General features: G+C 42.1%; 1 protein-coding gene across 1 annotated transcript in view; it reads left to right on the forward strand.

Moving 5' to 3' along the window:
* Positions 1-22582, forward strand: part of ABCA6 (ATP binding cassette subfamily A member 6) — a 69481-nt gene that overhangs the window by 20336 nt on the left and 26563 nt on the right. The window contains exons 10-23 of the mRNA XM_075559685.1: positions 3041-3099; positions 8360-8470; positions 9421-9596; positions 9793-9912; positions 10497-10635; positions 11352-11442; positions 13646-13785; positions 14365-14481; positions 14957-14962; positions 16158-16175; positions 16876-17038; positions 17833-17999; positions 18448-18581; positions 19005-19145. Coding sequence (XP_075415800.1) covers positions 3041-3099; positions 8360-8470; positions 9421-9596; positions 9793-9912; positions 10497-10635; positions 11352-11442; positions 13646-13785; positions 14365-14481; positions 14957-14962; positions 16158-16175; positions 16876-17038; positions 17833-17999; positions 18448-18581; positions 19005-19145 — 1582 coding nt within the window. The remainder of the gene's footprint in view (positions 1-3040; positions 3100-8359; positions 8471-9420; positions 9597-9792; positions 9913-10496; positions 10636-11351; positions 11443-13645; positions 13786-14364; positions 14482-14956; positions 14963-16157; positions 16176-16875; positions 17039-17832; positions 18000-18447; positions 18582-19004; positions 19146-22582) is intronic.

Genomic DNA, 22582 nt, shown 5'->3' on the forward strand with positions numbered 1-22582 from the left:
AAACCACCATGTGTATTTTTCTAATGTGTACTAATACTAAAAATAATAAGCTTTTAAAATATATGTCATTTGTTTATCTCACAGATTCTCACTCTGTATTTACCACGTACCAGATATACAAATAATTTCTACACACACAAAAAATTTAACGAGGTCATACTCTTATTTTCCCCATTTTACAGACGAGAAAAATGAAGTGTTGAATGGTTAAGTATCCTATCCCAGATTTCAAAGCTGGTAAATGGGATCTTGGGATGGGAATCCAGTCAGGCTGGCTCCAGTTTGTGTTCTTACCCTCTTTGTCCTGTTAAGACGTGAGAGGCAAACGAAGATGAGAGAATAGGACCTTGTAGTTAAGAAGTGGAATCTGTCTTTGTAAGGCAAAGAACACACATACTAACCTGTCCACCTAAGCGTCATCCTCCCAATTCTATTTTCTGCTAAGCTTTCTGAGAGGACTGCTGGACACATGCTGTCACTCCACTCCCATCTCCCCCACCCCTAGTCTCCTTTTCAAATCAACATGGAAGCTGGCAGCCCTGTGGGACCAGCTCTCCCAAAGCGAAAGGCCAAGTGAGAAACAACAGAAATAAAATCCCCAAATCTATAGCTGTCAAGTTGATTGCAACTGTTGGTAGCCCTATAGCACCATTGTTAAGCACTCAGCTGCTAACCAAAACGCCAGTGGTTCAAACCCACCAGCCAATCCATAGGTGAAAAAATATACCATACTGCTTCCTTAAAGATTCCTGACTTAACACTCAACGAGGTAGCTCTACTCTGTCCCATTGTCCTATAGAGTCACTATGAATGTGAGTAATCATTTCCAAAAACTCAATTTCAAGTTCTTCAACCCTCCAGTTGTGGGCACAAAAATGAAAGTATCAGGCCATTCAAATGATCTGATAATCTTTCAGATCCATTCTAAAGAAATCATTGGGTTAACTCAGAAAGATAAAAAAAAAAAAAACAAACAAAACCCCCAGTAGTTCACTTTGTTCTACTGCTACTTGGTGGCCAAAGAGAGGAAGAGAAGTACCCCCTTTTGAATCCCAGATCAATGGGTGCATTGTTGGCTGTGGGCATCTTTGCCTTTTGTTCTGAATTGAAGACAAAGTGCTATACACACAACTATTAGGAAAGCTACAGGCACACCAAACTGTCCTTCCCTACCCAACACTCGATGCAGTTTCCAGTCCATGATTGGATGGATGAGTTCTTCACGGTGAGCTTACGTTAGGGATGACGTTGCCTTTCCCCACTGCGGTGGAGTGACCACCTCTATCCCCGTCAACTCCAACATGGCGCTGGAGTTTTTAGGGACGTAGAAAGTATTGAATATGGGTGGAGTGCCCAGGTCTGGAAAACAGCTGCTGACAGAGAGTTCGGAGGTTATTGTCCACTCAGAGGTATCTGAAATGTAAGGCCTAGTGATCTGGGAAAAAATTTAAAAAACGACCCTTGTCTGCTCAGACACAGATGGGGTTACCAGGGCACAGGATCAATTCAATGTCAACCAGTTTTCAGGGTTTGGATTCCTCCCCCCGCACCCCAGGGGGTTTCTATACCCTGTATACAAACCTACTTTCCCCTTTTCCCTAGCAGCCTTTGAGCTCTGTGAATCAGGGCCTCAGAGAGGAGGCTCTAGAATTCCCATCCGAAGGAAGAATCCGGCTCCATACAAATGGCCAGCTTTTATGTCCTTCACTGGTGACCCCTCACTCACCTCTCAGAGGACTTTTCTGTGTCCATCTGTACATTCCTGTAACCAAAGACCATTCAGGCAACATTCCCAGAGTACAGGCCAGACGTCAGCCCAGAAGGCATTGGATATTTTCATCTCTGAACCCTGAAAACAACCAGCTGTGCCTAAATGGAACTTGCTTCTTTCAAATGAGACCCTTAAGGTCCCTCTTTGCTCTAGGGGTGGCCACCCCAACAGGACTGTCCCACCTTATGTACCCCCACTCATGAATAAAGACCTCATCTTTCATTTGATTCAAGCTCAGAAAGGAGGGTGAGTGGACATTGTTTCTTGGGGGTACTAACATCGTTAGCATGTCCAGGCTGACTCCTGCCTCACCTGTGAGTCTGTGAACTCAGCTCAGTGTGTCCTCTCTGTTCTCCTGCCGCCAGCTGATGGCCGTCTCCTTCCAAGTTACTCAGTCTTTGCTGGCAGAAGCCATGGCTTCCTCCTTTTTTCAACAAACACAGATTTTTACTTGCTGTTTTATTTAACTTTCCGGAGTTAGTCTTTAATGTTCAATCTCAGGGGGGAAGGGATACACCAAAACAGAAACATTAGCTTTTGTAGTTTTGCCTGGAGTGGTATCTAAGTGATCTAGTCATTTGATTTCTTACAGTTTTGATTGGTAGAAGTCTGACTTCAGGGTACAGGTCTAGGAGGTAGCTTTTTCTCTCTGCCGGCTGCAAGGAGAAGGCCCTTTTCTCATGACATCTTCTGTGTCTTGGCTCCTTGATGCACATCATGTGGCACGTGCCCTGCCTTCCCTTCTCTCTGCTGTGTTTTCTCTGCTCTTGTTATCTCTCAGGTGATGAACTCAAGATGCACTGTACCCATACTGATTCTGTAACGTAATACAGGAAACCTATTCCAAAGTAGGGTTCTAATTACAGGTTGACAATTCACAACCCATATTATGAAGTATGCAATTCAATTTTGAACCGGTGATAATGCCCTATTTTGAGGCCAACGTGCCCTTGCTATATTATATTTGGTAATATAATATAGGACAAAGTACTATACACTCAGCTATTAGGAAAGTGGTGGTTCTACAGGCACACCAAACTGTCCTTCCTTACCCAACACTCGATGCAGTTTCCAATCGATGATTGGATGGATGTGTTCTTTGCGGTGAGCTTACGTTAAGGATGACGTTGCTAACAAAAAATAAAGCATAGCTACAGGAACCTGATTTTACAAGAAGTGGTTGATGGTGTCTTTCAGCCTCACTAGGGTGATTGATGATCGTACGATTTTTACTTTTGTGTTTGATAAGTCTTACTTCTGTTGTTTCAGAATCAGAAATATTAGAAAAGAATATAAAAGAAAGTCTGGAAACGTGGAAGCATTGAAAGGTAAAGCGTTTCACTGTTTCACTGACAATTTTAAAATAAAAGATGAGAAAAAATTCCATGTGGAAACATCAAAGCAAACAAGCAAAAAGAATGTAATGCATATAAGTCCACCATGTGGAAACTCACCACCATTCAGGATTTGATCAATCTTCCATAGAGTTGATTGATTTTTTTTAATTTAGAAAAATAGCACCACACAATGCAAGGATGTGATTTCTCTTTGTTTTATTTTATCTTTTACGAATCTACTCACAGCACTATTTGCTTTGATTTGGACTATGAATAAGAAGAACATACTTAGGCTTAAAATCTGATTTTATCTTATGCTAGCAAAGGATTTTACATGATTATACATACTGCTGAGGTGCACAGTGATTAAAACCATTGCTAGGCAATTCAATTTCACAAGTCAGTGTCTTGTGACACACACAAGATATTGTTTGTCATTGTTCATTTATGATCTTAAATGAAACACACAACTGATATAAAATAATCCAACAAATACGGGTTTCTGTAACAACCATTCAAATAAGCACTGAGGTCACCACCTCATAGCACAACCATATTTTATGGATGACACTTTCTCTCTATGAATAATGATTTGTAGGAGGACTTGAAATGATTTTTACAATAGACAGAAATTGTAAGTGGAAATGAAGAACTCCCGAGGCTGAGAGCAACCGTTTTGCGAACATTGCATTTCTTTTCTAACCGCTACTACGTTCCTTAGCGGAACCAGACTTTACAAATGGCATCACATGTTTTTAAGATTCAGTGACTATTTTGGAAATCTAATAAATTTGTGTTAGGAAGCTGACTTTCCTTCCTAGTTTTTCTCACCAGATTCCTTTATCTCTTTAAATTTAATGAAGGCTGTATTGATTCACAGGGCACCTTATAAACTACCTTTTGACGCTCAAAAATCATGAATTTCTCTTTCTATTGAAACAGTTCCAGCGTCTGCAAGAGTTATACACACACACACACACACATACATGCCTAGATTATATGTAATATATTTAAGTATATGCATATGTGTTTATATTCTATGCTGTATATACAGGGAGCCGCGGTAGCTTAATGGGGCATGTGTTGGGCTGCTAACCAAGAGGTTAGTATTTGAAACCACCAGCTGCTCTTAGAGCGAAAGACGAGACTTTCCACCCCCATCAAGTCGCAGTCTCGAACCCTCAAGGGCAGGTCTACTCTGCTCTATAGGGTCGCTGTGAGTCAGCGTTGACACAAGGGCAGTCAGTTTCGAGTTTCATTTGGTTTTTGACACAGAATGAAGGATAGTAGCTCTTCAGGAAATGTGGGTGGGTGGGTGATTGGGAGAGCAAGCTTCCCAGTTTTTCCCTCAAGTCGTTATTCTTGTGGCAACTTCGGGAAACCTTTGGGAGCAGACGTTGAAGTCCTTTGTCTGCAGGCTATTTTTAAATGGCGAAATTACACTGCATTGATTAAGCATGCTGATTTACTTAATTAACACACTGATGTTAGGCTATTCAGCTTATTTCCAGTTCATCACGATCATAAAAAACACTAGAGTGAATTCTTGCTAAGTCTTTGAAAGGCTATTAATTATTTCTTGGGTATAAATTTCTGGAAGCATAACTTATGCAGTCAAAGGAACACCTGAATAAAGATTCTCATTCATATTCTAAACTGTTCACCCGCAAGGTTCTACAAAGACACTCTCACAAACCCCAACCACATCTTTTTCCTAAGGAGCGGCTGGCTGGTGGTTTTGAACTGCTGACCTTGCAGTTAGCCCCACATGTAACTCCCAGGGCCCCTCTAGTCTCAGAAGCAGTACATAATTAATAGCAATAATATCAATAACATCCAAACACTTCATGTTTGAGCGTGTGGGAACTCTTAATTGATTTCCATGAACTTTTCCCCCTTTATTTTCATGAGAAATATTAACATTTTCATTTTTTTTCTAATGAGGAAACTAAGTCTCATTCATATTTCTGCTTCATAAAGGTAATTTCCAGGACAACTGGATTCACTTTCCTCTTTTGAACATCTTATGATTTTTAAAATTTATAAACAAACAAAGCAATGAAAATGTTTAATATATCTATTTAGCAGTCCCAATATAATTTTATCAAATAATCATTTCAGATGTATTTCAAGGGCCATTGTATTATCTCTACATTTTTTATGCTTGCTTTGGTTCCTTTTAAACGCCCAGCAGTCACAGTTGACTGGATGTGAGATTTTGAGTCCTACGTTCCCCAAGGGGGCCCTAGTGGAAGAGTGAAGTCTTGCGTTAATGGAAAGGTCCGTAGTTCGAACCCACCAGCATGAGGATTTCTCCTCTCATACGATTTATAGTTTTGGAAACCCAAAGGCGCAGTTCTACCCCTTGAGTTACTCTGAGTGAGAATTGACACCATGGCAGTTTTATATTCCACTGATTGTTTTATCCTACACCCACCCACTTCCGTGGCCTCTGTTCTGACTCAGTCACCTAATAGCACAGAGTAGAATTGTCCCAGTGGCTTCCTGAGGCTGTAAATCTACATAGTGACTCCGCTTTCTCCCATTGAGTGGTGGGTGTTAGCAACCGACCTTGAGGTCAGGGAGCCAACACCTAACCACTTACTCCATTAGCGTTCCTTTTATCTGACACCAGCAAGGTCTTATTTTAATTGTTATATTTATTGCATCCGTGTTCCTGTATCCATGCCATGTGCTTTTATTCAATCCACTGTATTTTGAGATCTTGCACTCCCAAACCAATTTCATTTTCCGCTTGAGCATTTTCAGTTCATTCTTCCAAGTGACCTTTAGAATTTTTAGTAACTACAATAGGACGGATTTTCTCTTTATGTGACGTAATTGTTGCTGACACATTTTCCAGCAGAGAAAGCTCAGGCTTAAGAGATTATAGTTTGCTGAATACCATCCAAGCAGCAAATGGCGGGACTGGAATCTTGGTGCAGTCACACTAGAGCACATGGGGGAAGGTTTTAGTTGCTGTTGGCATGGCAATGCTCGCAAGGGCAACTCCCACAACACCCACAATGCCCCGCCCTGCACCAACTTCCCCTCCTTCCAGTGTGTGAGCCCGCTGTTGCAGCCGCTGCATCAAGCCCTCTTGTGGCAGCTCATTCACTGCCTCTCCTGCCCTTTATCTCTGACCTGCTTCCATACTTTTAAAATAAATAGCATGTGCTTGTCCATTTGTGGCCAGTGACTCCCCCCATGCCTGCCTCTCCCCCCTCACCCCGACACCCCCACCCCCACCCTTCTTGGAGCTATTTTCATAAGCAGGCTTTTTGCCCCCCCCCCCCACTCCAAACAAGTTGCTGGGAACAAAATTAGCATAGTGCATTTGCAAAGTACGTCCAGGGGATGTGCAATTTGTGTGAAAATACACTCACTCCTCACTAACATGGTGAGGCCCCAAAGACCAAGTTGTTCTGTGACCATCACATGAGGCACATCATCAGGCATCTGGTCACTTCAGAGGTGGCCTCAGGGGCAGCTTCCTCCCCGATGGCTCTGCCATCCTCAGTGAACTCAGTCCTGCAATGAGATGTCTATATTCAAGGGGCAGGGCCAGTAGATGCCAGTGCAAACCACAGGCGGAGCTGATTGTGTCAGGATGTACAATCAGAAGGGGACCTCCCCTACCCTGATCCACGTGGAGTTCTTGCTGCCCATGGAAATGCCTACCCCATCATGGGGCCATTACCCACTGACCTCGGAGCCCCCACATATAGCAACAGTGGATCGTGGCTGCTAGGGGTCCTGTTTCATCCCCTCTGCCTCCTTCTCACAGACCTCGGTCTTTTCTTTTTCTATCTGCCCTTCCTTTTTCCTCTCTTTCTCCTTAAATTTTATTTGCCCCCAAAACTGGTGACGAGGATGAAGGGTGGGATGGGAGGGTCGAGGACTTCAGGCTGTGATAAGGCACTTCCCTCACACACCTGGATCCTTACCTGCCTCTAAAAGGAATCATCGCAAATGCTCACTGTCAGATGAAGAGACAGTGGGTACATTGGGAGAGGATGCATGGCAATTGAAAAGATCTACAGCTCATCTATAATACATCAAACCATCAAAGGCTCTTACAAATTTTGTCTTAGTCTAACAATGTTCTGTATTTATTTTGTGGTAAAGTGTGCAAACAGAAAAATAACACTTCAGATCATGATCTCTATTGACATGGAAATGGAGCATGTTTTCACAAAGGACGGAAGAATGGACAAAGAAGAAAGTAGTAATGGTTGTTGAATACATTTCAGATATTAAATCTATTTAGAATGCTTATGATTTAATATGTGCAAAGATAAGTTAGAAAATAGTTGAGTCCAATCACATTTTGCAACTAAGCATATGTGTATGTGTCCACATATGCACAGGCAACGCACTGGCAGTTAAGTACAACTTAGTGTTAGTATTTGGGATTTTGGCTCATTTTATTTTTTTAAGTCATCGTATTTATTTCCCAAATGTTCTATGCTGTATTGGGAACTAGGGAACATGTTAGATATAGAAGGTTCGTGAAAAAGAGGAGGAGCCTCAATGAGTTGGATGGACCGGTGGCTGCGCCAGTGGGCTCCCCATGGTAATGACAGTGAGGCTGGCCCGGGACCAGGCAGTGCACACAGGGGACTGTGAGACGGAGCGGACCCAAGAGCACCTTACAGCAACAGCAGTAAATCTCACCCGTGAGGGGCTCCACATTTTTTATGACAAAATGAAATAGAAGGATAATGGAATTTTCCCTAGAACTTTTGGAAGCCCCTTTGTGTATTTTACATAGGAAAATAACTTTGTAGTAGACCCACGCCTCACTTGTTGACATGTTTAGATTCCAAATACCATGGCATTATGGGAAAATCTGTGTTATGGGAAAGTGGGGAATGACCACCCACATATCACAAAATGTAGGATGACTGCGCCCTGCTGTAACTGTCCAATTACCTACATCTATAACTGCCAAATTTCATCTTTATATAACTTTCACGCCATGGCGAATCGTTGTCTAGACAAATTGATGCACGACCTTAACTATCACAGCCAGTGCTACTTTATCCTCAAAACACCTTCATCACTGCCAGACGTGCATCCTTAATGTGCAAGGCATCATTCATGCTTGAAAGCGTGAGAGAGCAGATTGCCTACAAATGTCATCAGACAATAAGTTGGCACACAGCTAAAATATATTGTCCTGCTGTAAGGACCTCTCCTTGTCAACTGTCATCCTATTGATAATGTCGATATCTCGTTCTGCAAGCAGGTTTGTTCTTTGACATATACGAAGGTCAAATCACTGCAATCCTGGGTCACAGTGGATCTGGCAAATCTACGCTGCTGCACATTCTGAATGGACTGTCTGTGCCCACAGAAGGTAAGCACCACGAATTCCCTGCGGGCATGTTGTCCGATAGACAGACAAGGAGCTCACGTAGAAGACAATCATTTTAACCTTTACATTCACATGCTTAAAAGTCAATAAGACGTGTTTCCTAGAATTACAGGATGTGAATGTGTTCCCCAAAGGCGTATGAAAATCATCAGTATCTTTATTATGTTGTTGTGCGCTATTCTTGGGAACATGTGCCTTCTGACCACTAATAAAGACCGCAAACCCACTGCAGTCCAGGCAGTTCCAACTCCGAGCCACCCTGCGGGGCCCAACTGCCACATCTTCCCCCGGCCCAGTTGGGACAAGAGACCTTTTGGTTAGCAGCTGAGTACTTTTCCCATGGCGTGACCAGGGCCCCTCATATGTATCATTCTTGTTCTTTGTGGCCTTTGAGTGAGTTCAACTCAATAGTGGCCCTGTGGGTAACACAACCAAACCCTGCCCTGTCCTGTGCTAAGCACGCACAATTGCTTTTTAAGTCTGAGCCCACGGTTGCAGGCCTGATGTGTCAGTCCCTCTTTATCAGGGCCTTCCCCTTTCTTGCTACCCCTCCACTGTACCAAGCCTGGTGCCCTTTTCCAGGGACTGGTCTCTCCTGATGACATGTCCAAAGTAAGTGAGGCGAAGACTTGCCATCCTTGTCGCTAAGGAGCATTCCAACTATACTTCCTCCAAACCAAAACTGTTTGCTTGTTCTTTTGGGAGTCCATGGTACTTTCAGGATTCTTCAACCGCTATAATAATAATAATAATATTTATTAGTTGCTATTAAATTATGAAGTTGACATTTTAGATATTTGTTAATACGCTATGTTTGTCTTTGAGTCAGAATTGACTGGATAGCAGTGGATTTGGTTAATTGGTATGATCTCTAAGTATTAATTCAACCTACTATTTTGCTAATGCTAAGTAGTTTTAACTTCCCTTCCTAGGATCAGTTACCGTCTATAATAGAAATCTCGCTGACCTGCAAGATCTTGAGGAAGTCCAAAATATCACTGGCGTTTGTCCTCAATTCAATGTCCAAATTGACATGCTCACTGTGAAGGAAAACCTCAGGCTGTTTGCTAAAATAAAAGGGATTCAGCCACAAGAAGTGGAACCAGAGGTAGATGCCCATGCTTGGATTAAACTTAACTGCCCCCCATTATTACTGAGTTAATTCATGACCACAGACTCTCCTGCAGTTATGCCTGGCTATGGATTAAAGTCAAGGAACTCCTAGCCAACAATAACTATAGTTTTAATGGGCATTTAAAACTACACAATAGAAGTCATTTTCAATTATGTACATATATCGACAGGTACAAAGAATTCTATTGGAATTGGACATGCAAAACCTTCAGGATAGCATTGCTCAAAATTTAAGTGAAGGCCAAAAAAGAAAGTTGACCTTCGGAATTGCCATTTTAGGAGACCCAAAGGTAAGTGAGATGAGGCAAATTATCAATGAAAGCTCTTTTTATCACGGACAATATCAGGCTTCTCTTTGCAAAGATTTCATTGTTCCAACAGAAGACAAGACCAAAAATTATCTTCAAGGTGAGATGTGCTATAATAGAATGAAGTTGTGTATAAGGCCCTTATTTTAAATTTTAAACTTGATTGTAAAATAGAATATGATTTTGTTTTTATCAGATGTTATAAGACAATTTACTAGGTTCTGCAGAGAAACTGACAGGATTAACTACGAATAAGCCTATAGAGGGTAAATGGCTGGTTAGTCATTATTATGGCGTAGTGGTTATGCCTTGACCTTCTAATTTCAAGGTCAGCAATTTGAAATCACCATCCACTCCTAGAAAGAAAGATAGGGATTTCTACTCCCTAAAGAGTTAGGGTCTCAGAAACTCACAGGGGCAGTGCTACCCTGTCCTACAGGGTTTCTGTGAATTAGAAGCAACTCAATGGCCGTGAGGGTTTTTTTGGTATGCCACTGTTATGACTACGTGGTTATAAAGGTTTCTGTGTAAGACAGACATCACTAATCTATCTTGATCCTCTGTAGATTTTGCTATTAGATGAACCGACGGCTGGCTTGGATCCCTTTTCAAGACACCAAGTGTGGAACTACCTGAAGGAGCGTAAATCAGACCACGTGATTCTCTTGAGTACCAGTTTCACTGATGAGGCGGACATCCTGGCTGGTCATTTCTGGTTTCATTTAAGTCATGTCTATCCCCGGGGCAAGAGACCCATCCTCATTTCCCATTCCATCACAGTCTGGTAGATACCAGGATAGAGCCCCATAGTGGGGTTCTCCACAGGCTATACCTTCAACTTATTATATACACAAATGAAAACATTATCGTTTGCTTTCAGGTCAACTATTGATTAATTTAAGCATCCAAATTGTGTTCAATAGACCCACCCATATAGTTGAAAACCATCCACTCATTCTTTAGCATCCAAAATAAAGAATATGCCCATACCACATTTTAAAGGAAATATTTGAGGGAATGGAACTAGATTGGCATTCGTGAGTTCACATGAGTACATAAGTTTTAATGTGGAATTAGAAGCAAGTAGAAGCAGTTATACCCCATGAAGCCCCGGTGGCATAGTGGGTTATGACTTGGGTTGCTAACCTCAAGGTCAGTGGTTCAAATCTACTGCTACTACATGGGGGGAGGGGGGAATGAAGCTTTCTATCCTTACAAAGATTTATAACCTTGGAAACCCTCAGAAAGCACTCTGCCTCTATAAGATCACTAGGAGTCGTAATGGACTCAGTGGCAGTCGGTTTGGGTTTTATATCCCACAGAAAGTGCTGTCAATCTGAGCTTGGCTTTCTCACCTATATTTCCTCCCAAGGGAAGAACCAACCCCGAATCCTTCTTCTCACTTGGTTCCCTCTATTCAGATAGAAAAATGATCATGTCCAACGGGAGACTGATGTGTGCGGGCTCATCTCTCTTTCTGAAGCGACAATGGGGTCTTGGATATGACCTAAGGTACAGACTCTGGGGGCGGGCTCGGTAGAGACGTATGTTTTCAAGATCGGTTTATCAATGCAGTAGAGCATCTCAATGTGAGGTGACGGAGAGTGGACCTTGTGTTTCATCTCTTTCATGCTAGATTGTTCACCGCTTTTTCTCCAAGGATTTGTCTGCCCTTCTGCCTCTTTGTAACTTCATGAATGCCCATGACAGGCACAGTTTCTGCATCGTGATCCAAGTCTGACGATTCAAAGCAGAACGACTCATGTTCCACATTTTCCGAGAGCTAATCTGTGCTGCCTGAACCTCTCCGTTCTTTCTTCCTTCCAATATCATTGTATTTTCTTTGTCAGACAAAAACAATCCAGTCATATGCTTCCTTCCTGTCCTAGATTATAAAAAGTCAAGTCATTTTATAATCTAGTCTCCATGAGGAGTTTATCTAGTGGTGGAGAATAAAGAGGATTGGACTACTCTGTCCCTATAAGATAAATGACCAACTATATGACCAGGCTAAAAGGAACGGAAAACAAACAAACTCTAAAGAGCAAACAAATCGCAGACAAAGGCTAAATTTCCCCTGTTGTTAGGTGCCTTCCAGTCAGTTCTGAGTCACAGGGACCGTATGGAATGAACCTCTGTGCACAGCAGAAGGAAGCCCTGCCTGCCCAGTTTACACCATTGCCTCCGTTGTTAAGTCCGAGCCCTTGCTGCGGCCGCTGTGTCAAATCATCTCCTGGAGTCTTCTTATTTTTCCAGCGCCCTTCTACTTTTACTAAGCCCGAGGTTCTTTTCCAGGACCGGGTGTCTCCTGATAATGCGTCCAAAGTAAATGAGCCTCACTGTCCTCGAGTCTAAGGAGCATTCTGGCTGTACTTCTTCCAAGACAGATTGGGTTGTTCACTTGGAAGCCCATGGAACTTCCAGTACTCTTTCCCAGAACCGTAATTCAGAGGCATAGATTCTTTTTCAGTCTTCCATAGTCAATGGCCAACTTTCACATACCTACAGGGCAATTGACAATACCATGGCTTGCCTTAGGCTCACCTTAGCCCTCAAAGCAACACCCTTTCCCTTACTGGCTACTATTTTCTGAATGCTACATGATCTGGTGCACTAACTATCTTTCCTAAGAAATCTATTTCGCCTATTGTTTGTACCTCCTCCTGATCATCCTCATACTTTATACAATTTAAATTATATTATGTGTTTGTCTGTACATCTACAATTTTCTGAATTTATACATGGGAGAAGAATGGAGCTATCTACCTCTGTAAAGAGGTACAGTCTTAGAAACTCACAGGGGCAGTTCTACCCTGTTCTCTAGAGTCTCTATGAGTGGCATCAGCTCGATGGCAGTGAGTTTGTTTTTTGTTTCTTATATAATTTTATTGGGGGCTCGTACAACTCTTATCACAATCCATACATGCATCCATTGTGTCAAGCACACTTGTACATTTGTTGCCATCATCATTCTAAACACATTTGCTTTCTACTTCAGCCCTCGATATCAGCTCCTCATTCCCTCCCTCCATCCCCACTCCCTTGTCCCTCATGAACCCTTGATAATTCATAAATTATTATTATTTTGTCATATCTTACACTGTCTGATATCTCCCTTCACCCACTTTTCTGTTGTCCATCCCCCAGGGAGGAGGTTATATGTAGATCCTTGTAATTGGCTCCCCCTTTCTACCCCACCTTCCCTCCACCCTCCCAGTATTGCCACTCTCACCACTGGTCCTGAAGGGTTCATCTGTCCTGGATTCCCTGTGTTTCCAGTTCCTATCTGTGCCTCTGGTCTAGCCGGATTTGTAAGGTAGAATTGGGATCTTGATAGTGGGTGGGAAGAAAGCATTAGAGAAATAGAGGAAAGTTGTATGTTTCATCATTGCTACCCTGCACCCTGATTGACTTGTCTCCTCCCTGCAACCTTTCTGTAAGGGGATTTCCAATTGCCTACAGATGGGCTTTGGGTATCCAGTCTGTACTCCCCCTCATTTACAATGATATGATTTTTTGTTCTTTGATGGAGTTTGGTTTTTTATTTGAGTTATGCACCTTCTATTTATATATCATAAGACCATGCAAACTAATAGCGTTATTATCATCTTGATTTATTTGTACCATATGGCCAAGTAACATAGTACTCAATAAATATCTCGCAATGATACAATGGTGAAAGTGTCCCTGACTGGTATGTCCTTTTCAATATTAGTTTGCACAGAAATGAAATGTGTGATCCAGAAGAAATAACATCCTTCCTTAAACATCACATCCCTGAAGCAAACTTAAAAACGCAAAGTCAAGATAAGCTTGTGTACACACTACCTGCAGAAAGGATGAGTGCATTCGCAGGTAATTTAGATACTATGACAACGGAATGGAAGTGGGAGACAAAAGTCTACACTCATACTATCATGTCCCCATCTAATGGGCTTGAGTTTGGTTGGATATTGCTTTCTTCCATAGAAGCAGAATCTGAGGGGAAGGTTTGACTGTGATTGATTTATGAGATCATTAGAAATAGCAGCTGGGGTTGAGGCATGAGCTAGGGAAGGAAAGGAGGAAGCCCACGAGGGCTGTGTTTTAAAGCAAGTTAGTGAGGTGGACACCTGAGGGTTAGGCACACTGGCATGGGGAAGATGGTGCTATGCTGATGGCTTGCATTTCCAGAAAAAGTATGACAGGAAGCCCATGAGCTGAGAAGAGAGGGTGGTGTGCCTAAGATTTCATTTGAGAGAGGTCTGAAAACAGTCATGTCAGGAAATGAGAGGGTTATAATGAAATGTTGCTTTTGATTCGGGTGATGACATTCTAGATGCATATTTTTCCTGAATGATTTCCTGCATCCTATTTTAATAGATGTGAATTGGACAGGTTTAGCTATCTATGTGTTTTGTTTTTTAAACACATCTGTAACTTATGTTATCTTAGACCTTTTCGGTGGTCTTGACAAGTGCTGTGGCCAGGGAATAAGGAGTTACGACATTTCCACCTCAACTCTGAGTGAAGTCTTGATGAAACTAGAAGGGAAATCAACTGTGAGACAAGGTAAATCCCTTTGTATCATTCATAAAAAGCAAATTCCCATGAGCACGTATCAATTTAGTGTTTATAACTTCTTAAGTATCATTTAGAGTACCAGGGGTCCTCAAACTATGGCCCGCGGGCTGCATGGGGCCCGCCGAGGACATTTATCTGGCCCACTGGGTGTTTTTGCCTCATTTAAAAAATTCCAAAATAAGATATGTAAGTGTGCATTGGAATTTGTTCATAGTTTCTTTTTTTAAGCTATAGTCTGGCCCTCCAACGGGTCGGAGGGACAGTGAACTGGCTCTTGTTTAAAAAGTTTGAAGACCCCTAAATTTGAGACTCAAGGATGTGATGAAGTCCAAATTGACTCTGCTGTTTTGCAAGTACCACTAGAAGCATCCCTGGTGCTATTGTGCTTAGCACTGGGCGGTGAGACGCCAGGTCTGCAATTCAAAATCACCAGCTACCTCAAGGGAGAAACACTGCACTTTAGACTTCTGTAAAGAGTTACAGTCTCAATTAAAAAAAGAAAGAGTTCTGCTCTTTTCTGTAGAAATCACTGAATCAGCACTGACTCCATTGTAGTGAGCATTTTGAGTCTCACCGTTTCTAGCAAGCACACAGATGACTTCTTGGAATCTACCAATTTGCTCTTGAGAAACTTTTCATCTCCACCTTTAGCAGCTTCCTCATGCCCCTCAGTGGCTCATTGCTTCTAGGGTACTTGGGTTTGTGAAAAAGATTTTGATCATAATACATTGAGCCATAAAATCTGAGCAAGTTTTTCTTATAAAAGTTTTTTTACTTTGTCCATGTATGAAAATTCCACTAAGGTCTTAATGAGAAGCCGCCTTGGGATTGCCTCCTGTCTAGTTTAATGGTGATACTAATCACAATTCCCATATACAGTGTTCTTGGTCAATAAAACTAGCCATGGGGCAGTACCTTGAAAGAAACATGAGGCTGTCTTCCTGTAAAGATTTACCATCTCGCCGTGTGTCTGAACCAACTATGGCAGTGACTTGTTTGTTTGTTGCTATTCAATGGACTTGAATCATATCAAAACTTAAAAGAATTTACTAACGTCTGATCTCATGATAGCCCGCTTTTGAGGAGGGAGATAAAGTCCCATATAAAACAATATCCGGAGAGATCTCATGGTATCTCCTCCGTGAGAATATTCCACTATCATTTCCCACCTATTTGTTTATTGAATTACTTTCCTATAATAAACTCTTCAACAACTGTCACTGGCACCCTTTTACAGTCAAGAGAATCTGATCTAAGGGTGGTTATGTGATTTACCTCAAATTAAATGCTAATAAGTCATTATATAGGATTCATGTGCAGGTATAAAGGTTCAGGACCTGGGGACCCTTCACTGACACTACTAAATCGCCGATGCTTTGAGATATTTGAGATTTCCACATCATGGGCCAACATGACTCTTCTAACGCCAAAAGACCCACACTTGTTTGTGTCATCTGCTAATGAACATTGCTGGGGAGTGATATTTAAATTGACACCCATGTTTTCATAGCAGACCTTCCGGCATTTATTACTGACCTTTACGAAGGAAAGCACGTGTGCTAGTCTGGGTCAACTAGAGACACAAATCCATGGACACACAGATGGATATAAGAAAGAGATTTACATACAAGAGGAATTGACATTGAGAAAACATCCCAGCCCAGTCCAGTCCAAGGCCATAAGTCTGATATTAGCCCATCTGTCTGATACCAATCTATAAAGTCCTCTTCAGACTCACGAAACACATGCAATGAAGCAAATGCAGGACGATCACAATCCTGTGGGTAGAAAGTCTTTGGGTCCAGTGGGGTTGTAAGCATCTCAGTGCTTGCAGGGGTCTCTCTCTGGCTTCTCCGGCTTCTGAGGTCTGGTTGCGTCCATGTGACTTGTCTTCTGCAATGTCGCCCAGGGAGTGACAGAGAGAGGTGTCTTCCTCCTCCAAGAAGGAAGTCCCAGATTTCCCAGAATTCTCGGGAGAAGGCCATGCCCACACAGAAGTCTCATTGGCTATCTCCAGGTTGACTAGGGCTCGACTCCGCTCCCACACTCTTCATCCTTGAAATTGACACCAGATTAGGTGACCACCACAGCTTGCTTGAAAACTCTCAGAATAGGATTACATATGGAACTTTCCATTCCCTGATTAAGACTGGATATAGTGAGATCACTCTTTAGATGTGAATCCAATATATTTTATCATTGAATAGAGCACCATAAATAAACAAAATTTGTTTTGTTATATTCTTTGCATTGTAACCACAGACAGACATTCTGAGACAATTTACAATACTACTAAAAAGAGAAAATGCGGTGCTTCAACATGGCATTCCCTGTGTGTGTGTGTGTGTGTGTGTGTGTGTTTTGAACAAGCAGGGGAGGAAGGAGACCCAGGAAGCCACCAGGAAGTGGATCCAGCTTGCTCTGCTCCTCCGGAAATGCAGAATCTTACTCAAAGTGGCATGGCTCTGTGGCGACTACAAGTCTGTGCCATCGCACGGCTCCAGTTCTTGAAGCTCAAACATGGGAAGAGAACCCTCTTGACCTTGTGAGTACGAGTCCCTCAGCATTGTGGGAAGAGTTTTGGAAGAGGTTCAAGCTGGAGGAGCCTTCAAAACTAGTGTGTGCTTCCCAACATTCCTGCCAGGAGAGAAACGCAACATTTGATTCTGGTTCATTTCAGTTTGACTCAGTGCTGTGAATTTGCCTTTTCACCCCAGAAATACTGAAATAGCATCTATATTTTAACAAGATCCCCAACTGATGCTTATAGCTTGCCAGATTGTGCTGTGGGTTAGGACTGGGGTTGTTAATTCCAAGGTGGGTGGTTCAAATCCACCAGCTGTGCTAAGGTACAACAATGAGGCTACCTGCTCCTATAAGATTTATCATCAGAACTCTACGTGGGATCACTGTGGATAAGAACGTACTAGATAGCAGTGGGTTTGGTTTGGGTACAAACAATCTCATACAAGCATTGCCTGGAGATCGTGTTAACAAACAGATTCTGATTCAATATGTAGATTCTGATTTAGTATATCTGAATTTATTGGGAGTAAAATGCAAATCCTCAGGAGTTGAATTGGAATGAACCAAGACCTAATTTTGCTGGCAGTGTTTACACACATTTAGCATGTGGTTAGGATTATTCACATGTGTTTAGTCATCCTACGTTGGTAGCTCAATGTTTGTTTGCACAGTGATGTCTTTTAGTACTTCAGCATGCTAATTTATGACTGTCACACACTAAGTTCCCAGAAACATGGCTTAACTCTATGGTGGGATGACCGTGAATCCATTAAACCTCTAGAAATTCATACAGCAATGTCTCTTTGTTGTTAGACTAGTGATGCTTGGAATTGCCATGCTGCCTTTCACGGTGGACAATTTACTTATTGCCATATTAAATAAAAATGGCCACTTGGAATTCAAACCTGAATTGTATTTCCTTTCTCCTGGTCAAATCTCCAAGGAGCCGCTTACCAGCTTACTGATCATCAATAACACAGGTGAACCAAAAAATGAAATTTAAATCCAGAAAATAATGGTTACTATTATTGAATAGCATATTCTTGGGAAAGCGCATGGTAAAAGAAGGCAAGGAGGACCTGGGCTTTATAAATTGAACTCATCAGAAATGGGGCAGGAAATTAACTCTGATTTGCCGGTTGATGAGGTGAGACCGCCTTGCCGAGCTAAGCTACCTCTCTACCTGCTGACCTTAAGACGTTATGTCTGAGAGAAATAATCTTTTTTCCTAATTGAGCAACTTGATTTTGAGATCTATGAGAAGATTTCTGTGTCATGGGCCAACATGACTCTTGTAATGCCCCCAAACCCACAATCGTTTGTGTGATCTAATGAACATTGCCTTTTCATTGTGTTGGGGAGTGATCTTTAAGCCCAGACCCATGTTTTCTTGCTTTTCTATGGCCTTCTGCGTTGACTTCCTTCTAGGATCCAATATTGAAGATTTTATACACTCACTGAAACGTCAAAACATACTTTTGGAAGTAGATGACTTCAAAAATAAAAATGGCACTCAAGACCTCTCCTATAACGGAGTCATCATTGTGTCGGGTAACCGGAAGGTATGTTTGTCTCTGTCCTCTAGTTGTATGAAAACAACAACACCAACAACAACTTTTTAATGCTGCATTTCTGCTGCTTTAAAATTGCACAGAGTCAACTCAGTCAGGGTACAGCAACTCTTTACAATTCCACCCCCCCAACCCCCCGTGGAATTGGTGGTGGTTTCATTCAAACTGATGACCTTGGGGTTCACAGGACAAAGTGGGATCACTGTGCCCCAGGGCTCCTACTCAAATCATATTACAATTCATTTATTCACTCCTTCCACATGGGAGAAAGCAAGCGCCTGGTAAAGTCATTTATCTTGAACACGCTCACATAGCTTGAACGAAGCCCTTTTAAGGGCTCACATATCAAGAGCTTATCTCTGTGCTTTTAGAATCAAGAATTCATATTTTTGTGGGTTTTTGTTTCATTACAAGGATTATAGGTTTTCCGTGGTGTGCAATATCAAGAGACTTCACTGTTATCCTGTGCTTATGAACATTGTCAGCAATGGGCTACTTGGTATGTTCAATCACGCCGAATCGATTCGCATCGAAAGAGACTCGCTGGAGTGGATAGTAAGTACTGCATTTACACATTATGAACAATCAGGGAATGACAAAAAAGCCTCTCTGTTTTCATTTTAGCTTTTACATATGAATAGCTCATTGTGAATCGTAAAATACATGATGCTAGAATAAAATCATTGGGCTTCCCCCCGCCCCCTAGTATGTTAGTATCAGAGACTTCTTATGGTCAATACCTTGTGTAAGGTCATTTTCTTCTGGAAAATCTGCTGTGGTTATACATATTTATTGAAGACGTGTAGTAGAGAGCGGGGGGCAGTGAACCCTGAATTGAAAATCAGTGGGACTCATAATTCAGAATTTCATAAATCTAATAGCATATGCTTAATGGACTTTCCATTGACTAAGCGGATAGTGAATTGACTGTGGAAGCAGAATGTGAACCGCCATGCTTTTGGATCGATTGCTTGCAGCTGCATGTTCAGAGTTCTGAGGTGCAGTGGTTAAGCGCGTGGTAGCTAACCAAAAGGTCAGTGGTTGGAACCCACCAAACTTTTGACTCCATGGGAGAAAAGTTTGGCAATTCATAAAGACTCTAGCTTTGGAAACCATATGGGGCAGTTCCACTCTGTCCCACAGGGGTTTATATTTGTTTGACTTTGTTGTTATTGATTACTGATGAGTTTGGACAAAGGAAGTGTGGGTTGGACAGAGGAGAGCAAGAGAACCCCATCACTCCAGGCCTATCATATCCTTCCTTCACTTTCCCAAAGATGCCAGTCGGATATAGGGAAGTAGGAACGGGGGCTCACCAGTCATGGGCAAGAAGAAATAGGATCAGCAGGTACCAGTAACAGGAGTAGCATCATCTGGTGCTTTGATATCTTCATGCTGCTACTTGTCTGTGCAGGATCCAAATGGACCTCATCAGCCAGGACTCTCTAAGGCATCCCTCAGTGACACACACCTTTCATCCTTAGCCGTTCCTGCCATGACACGGATGCACTTTCCCACCTAGTGACGAACTGCAGGTGCCACTACCTTAAATCAAGTTAAGGAATTCAAGCATTATGTCGAGATGAGGTATCACTCGGCTTCCCTCTAATTATGCTCAGAAGGCAGGTCTCTGCATTGTCCGGATAGCAGGTCAATCTGAGACAGGCACTGATTTGAGGGCAATGATTTAAAATAGTGAGGATACTCATTGGTGTTTTACTTCCCTACTGATGCTGTCCAGAGGAGCCCTGAATGGCACAGTCGTTACAGGTTGGCCTGCTAACATCAAGGCCAACGGATTGAAAACATCAATCACTCCTCAGCAGTAAAGAGCAATAGGCTCCCAAACACGCAGGGACAATTTTGCCCTGTCCTGTAAGTTCCCTTTGAGTCAGCATCGGAGTGACGGCAGTTATTTTGGTTTGGTTTTTAATGTTGCTGCCCCCCCTACTTGTCAGTTAGTTTGTCATACTGGGGTGGCTCGTGTGTCACTGTGATGTTGGAAGCAATATTGCTGATAGGTCAAATGCCAGCAGGGACACCCAAAGGGAACAGGTTCCAGCAGAGCTTGCAGACTGAGAGCAGACAATGAAGACGGGGTCAGCTACTCACTTTGATGGACGCAGTCACTGCAAAGCTTAGGTGTGGCATGGAAACATGGTCCGATGCTGAAGGCCTGGTGAATGGAAGCAGAACATGGTCAGAGACAGTGCCAGAGACTGGGTCTCTCTGGGGGGGAAGGCACTTGCAGTATGACTGGGGAGGAGCTGCTTTCTCAAAGTAGAGTTGACCATGGTGTCTTGAATGGCATGAAGCTGGTAGGAGTAGAGTCTACAGGATCTTCATTTCCTGATGGGGCACAATTTGGGAGGAGATGAAATATTTGCAAAAACCTAATCATCAGAATTTGGAATAGAGCAGTGGTTCTCAACCTTCCTTTTTAAAAAATTAATTATTTTTTTATGGAATACCAGTTTATTATTTGTTTATTTTTTTAGTAAAAGATCATTTTATTGGGGGCACTTTCAGCTCTTATAACAATCCATACATCAATTGTATCAAGCATATTAGTACGTATGTTGCCAGCATTACTCTCTAGACATTTACTTTCTTTAAAAAAATCATTTTATTAGGGGCTCATACAACTCTTATCACAATCTATACATACATCAATTGTGCAAAGCACATTTGTACATTTATTGCCCTCATCATTCTCAAAACATTTGCTCTCCACTTAAGTCCTTGGCATCAGCTCCTCATTTTTCTCCTCCCTCCCCATTCCCCCCTCCCTCATGAACCCTTGATAATTTATAAATTATTATTTTGTCATATCTTGCCCTGTCCGACATCTCCCCTCACCCATTCTTCTATTGTCCTTCCCTCAGGTAAGAGGTCACATGTAGATCCTTGTAATCAGTTCCTCCTTTCCAATCCACCTTCCCTCTCCCCTCTCAGTATCCCCTCCCAGTATCATTCCACTGGTCCTGAAGGGATCATCTGCCCTGGATTCCCTGTGTTTCCAGTTCCTATTTGTACCAGTGTACATCCTCTGGTCTAGCCACACTTGCAAGGTAGAATTGGGATCATGATAGTGGGGGTGGGGAAGCATTTAGGAACTAGAGGAAAGTTGTATTTTTCATCTCAACCTTCCTAATGTCGCGACTCTTTAATACAGTTCCTCATGTTGTGCATTGTTATGAATTAGGTGACCCCTGTGAAAGGGTCGTTCAACCCCAAAAGGGGTCTCAACTCACAGGTTGAGAAGCGCTGGAATAGAGGAAGTATGAATCTAGGAAAATTGGAAGTCACAAAAATTAAATGCATAAAGATGGACAGCTTAGGTGTTAGTGAGCTGAAATGGATTGGCATTGGTCATTTTTAATCAGAAAATCATATGGTTTACTAGGTTGAGAATGATACAATCAAGAGCGATGGTACTGCATTCATTGTTAGAAAAGACATTTCAAGATAAATCTTGAAGTATAATGCTGTCTGTGATAGGATTATATATATCCCCCTTCAAGGAAATCCAAACTAAGTATTGTTCAAATGTATGCACCTACCACAAAAACTAGTGTTGAAGAAATTAAAGAATTCTACCAACAACTTCAGATCAAATATGCAATCAAGATGCATTGATAATCCTTGATCATTAGAATGAAAAAGTTAGAAACAAATAAAGAATAGTAGTTGGAAAATATATTTTTGGTGATAAGAAATGAAGCTGGATACAATTTTGCAAGACCAACGACTTGCTCATAGAAAATGCCCCTTTTCAACAACACAAAAGGTAACAGTTCACATGGACTTCGCCAAATGGAATACAAAAAAAATAAAATCGACTACATCTGTGATAAGAGATGATGGAGAAGCACAAGAGCAGTAGCTCAAACCAGAGGCTAATTGTGGAACAGACCTCGACTTGCTCATATGTGTGTCTGAAGATGCTGAAGAAATTTAAAACAAGGGACAAGAGTCAAAATATGCCCTTG

The sequence above is a fragment of the Tenrec ecaudatus genome, chromosome 10 (assembly GCF_050624435.1).
Source record: "Tenrec ecaudatus isolate mTenEca1 chromosome 10, mTenEca1.hap1, whole genome shotgun sequence".
Lineage (NCBI taxonomy): Eukaryota > Metazoa > Chordata > Mammalia > Afrosoricida > Tenrecidae > Tenrec > Tenrec ecaudatus.